The following is a 10,812-nucleotide window of genomic DNA, read 5'->3' on the forward strand; positions in this document are numbered from 1 at the left end:
TTTATCCCATGCTGTTGTCATTGCAATGTTTAGTGGAAATGAGAAAGAGCCTAAAAACACATTCCATCCCTTTCACACAGGCATGCATGCGTTTACCTCTTCATCCCGAGACAGCAGGAGGGTCTTGCAAAGATGCATGCAACAGTTCAGAATCCAGAGTTTTGATCAGAACTGCTCAAAACCAAAACTAAGTGTCCAAACTAGTGATGCATTGAAGACAATGGTTCCAGGAGTGTAGGAATCCCCTGTGCTGTGTCAGAAGCCAACCTAAACCCTGAAGTGGAGAAGCACTCCTTTTCTGACTACTGCCTGTGCAGTCAGCATGGCCAAAGCCATTGTCCATGAAACACCCTGAAATGTTTTGTAACTCAGCCTCTGAGTTATTACTTTTACTATATTATTTTACCAGTCTTACAATTTATGATATTTTGATTTGAATTTTTCTTATGTATTGGTATATTTTTTGACAAAGAAGTGTCTGAATTTTTTTCTTTTTTGAATGCATCTTTCCAGAAGTGTATTTATCCTCATTGCTATGCTGAGGTTTACAGCGATTGTATATTTTCACTCTCAGAATTTGTTATGGTAGTCAAATATTTTCTGTTTTTTCCAGTTGTGTGATGAGTTAAAAGGGGTCCACAGTTTTTCCAGAAGTGATCCAATTTATGATTTTCCACAGCTGGCAATGGATATGTCATATAGTTGTTCTGGCTGCTCTCTCCATTTCAATTACAGAGGGTTCCTATATTTCAATTTTATTTTAGTAGTTTCACATTGTCTGCTATTTATCAGAATTTCTGTGCAAACTTTAACTGTTAGTGACATCTTTAAAGCTCTAATTATATAATGCTTCAGTCCTTTAATATACCATGCAGATGTTATTTCTTAACAGTTTCAGCAGGAAGAATGTATGATCCATGCTTTTACTACTTAAAAATGTTAGGCAGCAGAAGTCCAGAGAGTCTATCAAACACTGGCCTGAAATAAAGCAATAGTCACTCTGTTTAATTGGGTTTTTGTTAAATTGTTTTTTTGTCTTGGAGTGTAAGAGCATACTGTGTAATCTATGCATGATATGTGACTTTTAGTTTAATATGAGATGTATCAGAGTAGTTTTAAAACTTGAGGACGTGAGCAACTCTCTCCTTACCCACTGCCTTACTATACCTAGGCAGGTGATGTGTTCATCATATGAGCGTTTTACAGTATCATATCTGCTATAATTCAATATCATACCTAAGCATTTAGTGCTTAGGGTAAGTAGTTCTAACACAGAATTGAAAACAGAGAAAGGAAATGGCATCACTGCTGTTACTGAGCCCTTTAGAGAGCACTGTGTCTTTCTCTGTCAGCTAGAGAGGAATGGAAGCTTGCAGGCATCCAGAGCACTTCTGCATCCTGAGGTTCTGAAGGGAATTCTGTAACTGCTGGAACTTTTTCTTCTGATTGACAATTTTGTTATCAAACACAAATGGGAAAATATTCTCTTGATGTAGGAGAATACAATTGCTACTCTGACCTCTAGTCCCATGAATTTCATACTGCCTAGACCTGAGTTAAATGCATTCTGCAGGTTATATTTAGAAATGTCTTTTAAAATGTGAATTAAAGTAACTATATCTTTATAGAAAAGAGTTCAGAGTAAAACAAAAATAAATACTGGCTGAACACAGTTCAGATCTCTCTGTATGATGTACTGTGGTATATCCATATCTTAAGGTAACATTTAAATGAAAGCAAAGTTGATCTATCAGCAGTATAGTTTTGAGTGGACATTTGGTTGGGAAAAATGACTCCAGAAGCACCATTTCTTTTAATGGACTCTCCTTGTCTCTGATTTTTTTCAGCCTTTAATAAGCCTTTGAAAGCTTATTTCCATATGCTGGTATTTTCTGACAGTGTGAGAAACCAGAACATTTTTATTTTAAAATACAGAATAATAATTTCTTCTTGCCTTTCGAAGTCTCTGTTACATGGATATGTTTACATCTACCTCTAAAGTGTAATTGCCACATTATGTACAGCATTTGAGTCAACACCAGAAAACAAAGCATGTTCATATAACTAAATACACCTTGTACTCAGAATAGTAACTCTTTTAGAAAATAACTTTCAAATTATGTCAGTTTTGTGAACTGATCTTAAGCTTTTTTCCTGTCCCTTCACTTCTCTTTTCATCCTTCTAGATTTACATTTTTTATGGCACTCGGTCAAACGCTGAATTTGTGATCCACAGTGGTTTTTTCTTTGATAATAATTCACATGACAGAGTGAAAATAAAGCTTGGCGTGAGTAAAAGTGACAGGCTGTATGCTATGAAGGCAGAGGTCTTAGCTCGTGCTGGTATCCCAACGTAAGTAAAGCACAATGCCGTGGGTTTTTAAAAACATTTCCAAAGTATATAGTGTCCAGTAGAGCATGTATGAAGCTCTTTTGTGATGATTTTCTTAGGTGTAATATTTCTTCTGTTTGTATAGCAAATTAAAGTTATTGTAATTATATTTACAGAAGTTCTCTGAGCAATATTATCATCTAATTTGAACCATATATAAGGAAAAAAGCCTTTGCTTTAATAACCATTTGAACAAAAACAGAGCAAGGATTAATTTGAAGCAATCTGTGGTTTTACTTTCTTTCCTATCCCTTGCAACTGTACTACAATGCTCAATATGTGAATCACAGCATTTTCCTTTAGTCATTTCAGTCCAGAGGGACTGTTAGGAACCATAGACATGAAACATTACGTTTCATTAATTTATTATGAAAGGTGTATCAAATAATTTTAAGTGTAAAACTGGAGCGACAATAATTCTTTTCAGATACAGGTTAGGGAAGCTTTTCAGTTTGAGCTAATATTACCTAATTTTTTTAAAGTTACTTTTGTAGCAGCACATATGTTGTGTATCTTAGGATCTTTTATGTTGAAATAAGTTCAAAGATATGACAATTGGCCTTGTATCTACTGTTGTTGTTTGTTTCTTTTATTAGTTCAAGTGTTTTTGCCTTGCACTCCACTGAGCCTGCAATCTCTGCCCAGCTTTTGGCTTTTCTTCGAGTGTTTTGTATGAGTGAAGGTAGGATATTTTATGAACCTAACCTAACCTAGCCTAACCTAACCAAACCTATGTTTGTCTTGTTGTGGGGAATTTTGATTGGTTTTTTTGTTAATGTAGGAATGTGATAGACATTTATATAAAACATTAGATAGAAGATCAGAAAAGTTGAGAAGTTAAAGTTTCAAAAGGAATCTATAAGCTACTGAGAACACCAATGTTTGACCATGTCATCTAAGGGAATATTTCAGTAACTCTGAAAGCATGAGATTATACCATTTTTTATTTCTTTTAATCTCCAAGACTCTTGTGAATGAGGGAACTTTGGAGTTTGATCTCTAGCTCTTAGGTTTCAAAATAGTTTGCAGAACAGGATCATACAAGATCTAGGGGTTTACATGCTTAAAATCACAGCATTTTTCCATGACCACTGGAAAATCACAGCATTTTTCCATGACCACTGGAATAATTTAAGTATGAAATATGGAAGAGGCATTTTAAAGTTGAGTATTTTCAATATTTTAGTAATTTGTAATTGAAATAGGCAATATTTTGGTAATTAATAATCTAAAACAAATTTCTGTATTTGCTGACTGTCTTTCTAGTGTTTCTCTTCTGTTACTTTTATTTGTGGGGCAAAAATAAATTTAATAAATATTCACCTTATTTGTGCATGTGAAACTTCTTATTAAATGCCCATAATATCTCCTTGCTGGCTAGATGCAGTTTTGAAGGTTATGGATGTGACAGTTTGTCATGACAGTGAGAGAACTCCCTTGCAGTTAGGAATACTGTGCAGATAATGTGGAAGCAGTTGAGTTTTTGAACGTGGTCTATTTGCTTTCTTTAATAAGAGCAATGTAACTTAGTGTCATGCCTTCACTTCCTCCTGTCATCCATCTTTTAGACCTTACTAAGAAATTAGAATATACCGGAACAATTCAGTTGGAAGGGATCTACAACATCCATCTATTCCAATTGCCTGATATTTCTGGGAAGTAAATTCAAGGGAAGAAAATTTTAGGATGATGATGAAGTGAATTTTGGCTTGGAGAGGAAAATATAGCTAGTGAATGCTTTAATTGCATTTCTGTGGTGTATGATTGTGCTCAGTTTATTTATGTGTCTTAAATAATGTTTAAGATAACTGTTTATTGAGAAACTACATGCAGGCTCTTGGATGTATCGAGTTTGTGATAACTGCTTTGCAGTAGTCAAATTTATTGATTAAAAGTTTAATGAAATTTGTGTAGTGTCAAGGAGCTGATTAAATGTTTCCTGCTCTCGAGTTTTGATGGATGTCTTTTCTGACCACCTGTAGGTAGTTTCTGCTACTGAAAAAGATTACTAAGACCATAGGAAAAAGAATTCCATTGCTATTTGCACGCTCTCTGGCCTGTTCCTTATATTCTCTAAGAGTTTACAGAACTCTTTACAAATTTACTCCTTTTCATTTATGAATGATTTTACAAAACATTCTGTTTCACTGAGACAGATTTGCACATGAGAGGCTTTGATATCTAAAGTATCTTTATTTCCAAGTGGAGAGAAGGCCCACTTCCTGCTGACCTCAAGACTTCCAGTTGTCTCCTTGAGGCAAATACTAGAAAAAAGCAACATCTCTGATAATTCTTATTTGAGGAGAGGGTTATTTTTTGTTAGCTGCTCAAAGATGCACGATTGAAAATAAATCTTTCTGCAGTTTGTCAGCTGACAGAGTGAATGGTGAGATTGTTTTTTAACAGATTGGTTTTATACTTATTGCAGAAGAGCTGAAGGAGCACTTGATAGGTGAACACGCGATTGGCAAAATCTTCACTCTGGGCAACTCTGACTTTCCTGTTAGTTGGGACAATGAAGTTAAGCTTTGGACATTCCTGGAAGCCAGAGCATCCCTTCTTTTGAAAACCTATAAAACAACTGTGGAGGTAAAATTATCATTGTGTGTCATTTAAATGTCTGAATTCTTCTGTGTGTTGTGATTGTAGGAAAAGATATTTTTTCCTCCATCTTGTCTTTGCAAACTTTAATCTGAATGTTAGTACATAATTCATTCTGTACTTTTTAAGTGCAGAAACAGTTTTGCATTATCTAAGGAAAATCAAATAAGATTGCAAAACAGAAAATTTTGTTAATGTAATTTTGTTAATGTATTTTTCCTTTGATTTTCCAAGTAGAGACTGCCTGCTTTTTTCTCTGCAAATAAGATGGGGAATCAGTTTCAACTTGTTGTATATTAGTTACATTCTCCAGACTGCAAAGAAATATGCTCCTATTGCAAATGTATAAGTGAACCTAAGTGCTGCATGTATTTGTGAAGTAACATTACTTGTCATGTTAACTGATTTATGTTCAGAAATTTTGAACTTTTTAATGATTCCATGACAACTGTCACTGGGACTCCTTGCGGACCCTCCTCGTGTCCATTTGGCTCTGTCTGGAGAGCCTGGTGTCACTTCCTGCTCAGAGAAAGAGATGAGGTGAGGGGCTGTTTTATTGTGGTTGGGTGTTAGTAGCAGACTTGCTTTTTCTTTTCTAACAGGTCGATAAGTCCTTCCTGGAGACTCATGAGCTCACTCCACATGCGATAATGGCCATCAAATTGCGCTTGGGTGAAAAAGAGATCCTGGAGAAGGCAGTGAAGAGCGCAGCTGCCAGCAGAGAGTATTATACCAAACAAATGGCAGATGGAGCTCCACTTCCCAAGTATGACAAGGGCCATATTGCCTTGTTGGAGAACACTGTGGCAGACTCTAGACTCCCTATTGTCTTGAGAAACCTAGAAGATGTGGAAGAGCAAGGGGACTTAAAGATTGATGAAGCTATTGATGCTGAAGTCACAGAGAATGGGTTTGTAAATGGTGAAAACTCTTTATTTAATGGGACCAAATCAGAAAGTGAAAATCTTAATAAAGAGAAAAGCAACAGAGGGACTGAAGATGCCAAAGAATCTTCTTCAGAAAGTACTGATGAGGTTAAAGAATAGTCCTAAAATTTTACTTTCTTGTGAAATTAAACTAGCTGAAGTTTATCAACAGTGCATTTATGTTGGTGTGTTTCTTTGTTAACATTTCTCTTTCTGCAGAGAAAAATGGTTTTGCTGCTTTATATAAAAATGAATTTTTAAGTTATTTAAAAGATTTAGCATCCTTTTTCAATTAAGATTGCCATCTTGCTTTCAGGCAAAAACTGCGGAAAGAGGTGCCTTTGGAAGATTTTGCAGCCCTTTGTTGAACCAAATGTATTTTCTTCCTGGGGAAGAATTAAGCTCTTCTATCTGCTGTGTGTTTGTTGTTCTGTCACTCTGACTACCGAAATTAAAAGCTTGCTCTGCCTCCTGCCAAGAAAAGCAGAAGGCAGGACTGACTCGGTATTCAGCAAGAAGGTAGGGGAGCAGTACAGCAGAAAACTGAATGAGAGGATCAGAAACTTGGGAGACTGGAGGAAAACCTGTTTAAAATCAGGTGTGCCAGTCCAGAAAAAGGTAAGGTGGCAACCTTATGATTGGTAGTTTTAAATGTCAATGAGAATCCAAATTGTATACACTTAAAGTGATCTCTGATGATTTCAGTTTACTTTGTCCTTTGTTTACTGTATAAAGTATCTTTCTTCTTCAGTCAGAGTTAGGCTGCTATAACACAACATTCACAAACTTTTAAAGGCTGACTACTTTTTATTTCCAGGTAGTAGTTTTTATTTACAAGGTTGGCAGAGCTACTGGAGATTTTGAAAGCGATAGGCCAAGCCACAGCTTTAAACTGATCAAAGTGAGGTTGCTTCCCAGCTTCTTCAGGTTTTCACAATGAGCTAGAGATTTCAAAGCTACACTTTTGACTAAATCATTATTAAAAGAAAAATAATGTTCTTGTCTGCTACTCCTTCATTTCTATGTTGTTGAATGTAAGATTGAATGTCACATGATTACCTGATCTTACTCGACTTTGTCTTTTGGTTAAGATATTAATTGATCCTGCTTCCTCAAAGGAAATGGCAAGCAGGTTTATGTATTTTTGGCCCAAGTCCAAACCACAACCAAGTCTGCAGTGGTTTTTGCCATTTAGATTGTGTCTTCATCTAATGCACATTTCTTGGGATACCTCCACAACTTAAGCAGGTCTACTGTCACCAGCAGTTTTGGTCACTGTTATAGTACGTGTTTGAACTTCTAGGTGGAAACAATATAATCCTAGCACTGTGCAATATCAGAACAAGGGTAATTCCATGGCTTGACTTTGAAATTGCCAGGGTATTAGGAGGAGAGGAGGGCAGAATACTTTTATTTTGTGGATCAATTCAGAGGAGTATGAAGTGGTTTAATCCTGTTCTCAGTATTAAGGACTTTGTCTTTTACTTTTGTATCCTTAAGTTCATGATGATGGATAGAATGGACAGTTGTTCAAAGCTAAATAGAGGTTGCAAACTGCTCAGATCAGTTGCAGTAAAACATCTTTTGGCACATTCATAGTATTATTAGACTTTGCTTCTTTTATCCTGCAATCTGGAAAATGTGGTTTTGCATCAATCTTTGGTGCAATACACGTTTGAGTAGTGACTTTCTTTCAGGTTGTCATAGAAGTTCTGGTGTTCAGCTAATATCAGTGTGGGGAAAATAGAAAAAAATAGTTTTTTAAAAAAATATTTCACTAAGAATGGCATGTTGCCATTGCACCTTGGATATTGCTTCATCACTAACAAGATGCTGGACCAGTATTTTTGTAACTATATGCTGCCTTTGGTAGAATGTTATGGAATTGTCTCGACAATTTAAATGTCATACAATAGTCATTACATTTTGGTTTTTATTAGGACCAATACTCCATTTCTGTTTTGCCACGTACATTGCACAACATTGTACTAGATACTATGATGCAATTCTGAAAATAGCCTTCCCTGAAAATTATAACTGTAATTCAGAATTTAAATGCTTTGATTCAATCTGATACACTGTATTTTGTTCCAGTATTTGCTAATATCTATGGCTTAGCAAAGCCTGTGGTCACCACAGGGCAGAATGTGTGGGTTTTCTCGAATAAAATATAGTTCTACCATGTCTTCACTAGTGAGTGTATTATACAAACAAAACCTCTACCTGCTGCTGACTGCTGTATCTCTTGGGGTCTGTGGGGAGAGGAGTATCTGTCCAGGTATACGGATAAAGATTAAAGGACAAATAGCTGGGGAAAAAACAAAAAAGGATTCTAGTAAAAAAAAGGGAAAGTGTTCTGCTGAGTGCATGGTCAAATTCTTACTCTTCATCTGTTAGTGTTATTTAGAAAAATATGTTACACACAATAAAAATAGTGAGTAATCTAATTTTGTAATTTGCATTTTTCCTCTATGCATGTAATGGTTCCTTCAGAAGCACTAACCTAAAACTTAAGCTTTTGAAAACTGAGGTGAAAACAAAAAAAATTGGCACTGATGAGCCCTTATTACCATCTGTCATGAAAACAGACCTTTCAAAGCATTTTAAAGTTAACTTTCTTCATAATGTTTGGTTAAGAGGCTGTTCACACTAATCCCAGGCTAAATGCCAAATCTTGCTTCTGTTTAGCTATCTAAAGTATTCCTGTAAGAAAGACATCACTTGCATTTCTCGGACTGTTCTCCAAAAGCAAAACAGGGGAAAAAAAGCCTTTTGAATTTTACATGAACCTACCTACTGATGAATCATTTCCCTAACAACCTGCAACTAGTTTGAGTCTGTGCCATGAGGTGATGTCCATATTTCTCTCTTGATAAAGTCAAATATACAAAATTGAGCAACAACTACAAGCCTGAAAAATGTTTTTAAAGTGTAAATGCAACTGCAGCTTAAGTGCTGTCATGAGTGAAGGAGAAATGAGAGCCTTCTGGCTGGGGAGGTGGGATGGTTTTTTGTTCTTGGCTAGAATAAATATTCTTTGCCTCAGACATTGTTATAAGGTGATATGTGCAGAATATCTGTGCAACCTAACAGTAGCTGCCTTCTTGATTTGCCTTTAGGGAGGAATGATCATCATGGAGTCATGAAACTCGCGTGATTCTAAGGTAGTCTGGAAGACTTAGGTTGCAAAATCCCTAGTTCACATGTTTAAAACCAGTATGTAGTATCTACTGCTGCCCCTTCTCTCTCCTTCATTTTATAGAAAGGCATATGAAGTAACTATGAAACACATTTGAAGTATTTCAGTCAGACAAAAGAAAGGTGCTCCCAAAATCTGCTCTTCTTTCCTGATTTTATGGGCTGAAACTCAGTCCAGGTATTTCCTATACTCTGTTCCAAACAGCAGTTTTCAGTAGAAGCATTGCCCTACCAAATTTATCTGATGAGGCAATACCCATTCCTTTTCCTCTAGAAGATTTTAAACTGATCCTTGTTGAAGTCAGATATGACCACATGATTTTCATGTAATTACCGTCTATATTTAATAGTTTCTATCGAGTTCCCTTCTTTGCATGCACTGCATGCTGTGCAAAGTACATCACATAAATTGATGACTCATGGTTAGAAGAGCTTTCTTAGCATTTCACAGGTTCTACATCTATTTCCTAACAAATGCCACAAGTTTGGAAACCATGTGGAGGATTTTTCAGCTAAAATTAAAAAAAACCCAACTCTCAGTCCATAATTAAGAATAAAAGAAAACCAGAAGTAGTCCTGGTTTCTGGACCTGGTGTCATTTTTAGTCATGAAAGATTAAGCTAAATAGGGAAGGAAACTGAGGCGATGTCCTTTCCTAAGTGGAAAACAGGAGCTGGACAAGTGAATAACAGCTAGTTGTCTGGGAGGCAGGAGTTGCTGTTCTGAAGAATAGGAAGTTCAGGAATTTTTTCAGTGAGTGTTCAAAATCATCTCCAATTAGTTCTGTAATTACTGTGAAATGTCATAGTTAGGCAATGGCTTCACTACCCCTAGGAACAAGTGAACACATATGGATCACAAACATGTTGAACTGGCAGTGAAGAGCAGAGAGTGGCAGTAAATGGCTGCTACCTTGTCGTGAGTGCAGTGCTGGGGTAACCTCAGCAGTCTGGGTTAGATTTACTGTTGTCCATTAACTGCTCCTCTGCCACTTTGCGACAAAGGCTCAGGTACTAGGGGCTAAAGAAAGGCTTTGCAAGTCCAGCACGGAAGGACAAAGCCACAGAGAGCAGTATGGGAATAGAAGATAGTGTGGTATTCAGGTCAGTCACCTGAAACAATGTGTCTAGAATTAGGGACCTGCATCCATGTGATTTTTTGTGTATAGCACTATTTTATTATTTAAAGTTGATCAAGTGCAGAAGAAGAAGCTGAACCTGAGTCTTCTGTCTTCCCAGTCTGGAGAAACCAGACAGTCATTTTCCAATTAAATCCAGCTCAGACTTGGCAAAATAGTTGATGCTGACCATCACATCTTGTGTCTTTGAGCACCTTGATGTGAATTGGAGTGAAACAGATCTGTAGCCCTTTAAGACTTGAGTTTGATTCTTCAGAAAGGTGCTTAAAATCTGCATGAGTATAGGGAATAGAATCTTGCATGTGACTAATGTTGGTTTCACAACTGAGTCACCATTACTTAAACACAGATTCAAACACCATCAGAACTAGATAACTGAACTTAAACAGTGGTATTTTATGTAAGTTTACTGTTTTTAAAAAATGGGCTAACTTCCCAGCCCTGAATGCACAAATCAATTGTCCTAATAGGATTAACAGGGGCAAAAAGCAAGTTTCCCTGTGACATCCCATGCATGGCAAACACCAAGAGTAGCTTCATTGCAGCTTGCAGCCTTG

The 10,812-nt window shown here is 36.5% G+C and overlaps 1 protein-coding gene across 1 annotated transcript in view; it reads left to right on the top strand.

The window, feature by feature from the left end:
- SETD3 (SET domain containing 3, actin histidine methyltransferase) overlaps positions 1–8,366 on the top strand; it is a 62,391-nt gene extending 54,025 nt beyond the window's left edge. The window contains exons 10-13 of the mRNA XM_033062607.1: positions 2,187–2,353; positions 2,989–3,074; positions 4,821–4,981; positions 5,596–8,366. Coding sequence (XP_032918498.1) covers positions 2,187–2,353; positions 2,989–3,074; positions 4,821–4,981; positions 5,596–6,039 — 858 coding nt within the window. The 3' untranslated portion in view covers positions 6,040–8,366. The remainder of the gene's footprint in view (positions 1–2,186; positions 2,354–2,988; positions 3,075–4,820; positions 4,982–5,595) is intronic.
- The last annotated feature ends 2,446 nt before the right edge of the window (positions 8,367–10,812 follow it).

Source organism: Catharus ustulatus, chromosome 6 (assembly GCF_009819885.2).
Source record: "Catharus ustulatus isolate bCatUst1 chromosome 6, bCatUst1.pri.v2, whole genome shotgun sequence".
NCBI classification, from domain to species: Eukaryota; Metazoa; Chordata; class Aves; order Passeriformes; family Turdidae; genus Catharus; species Catharus ustulatus.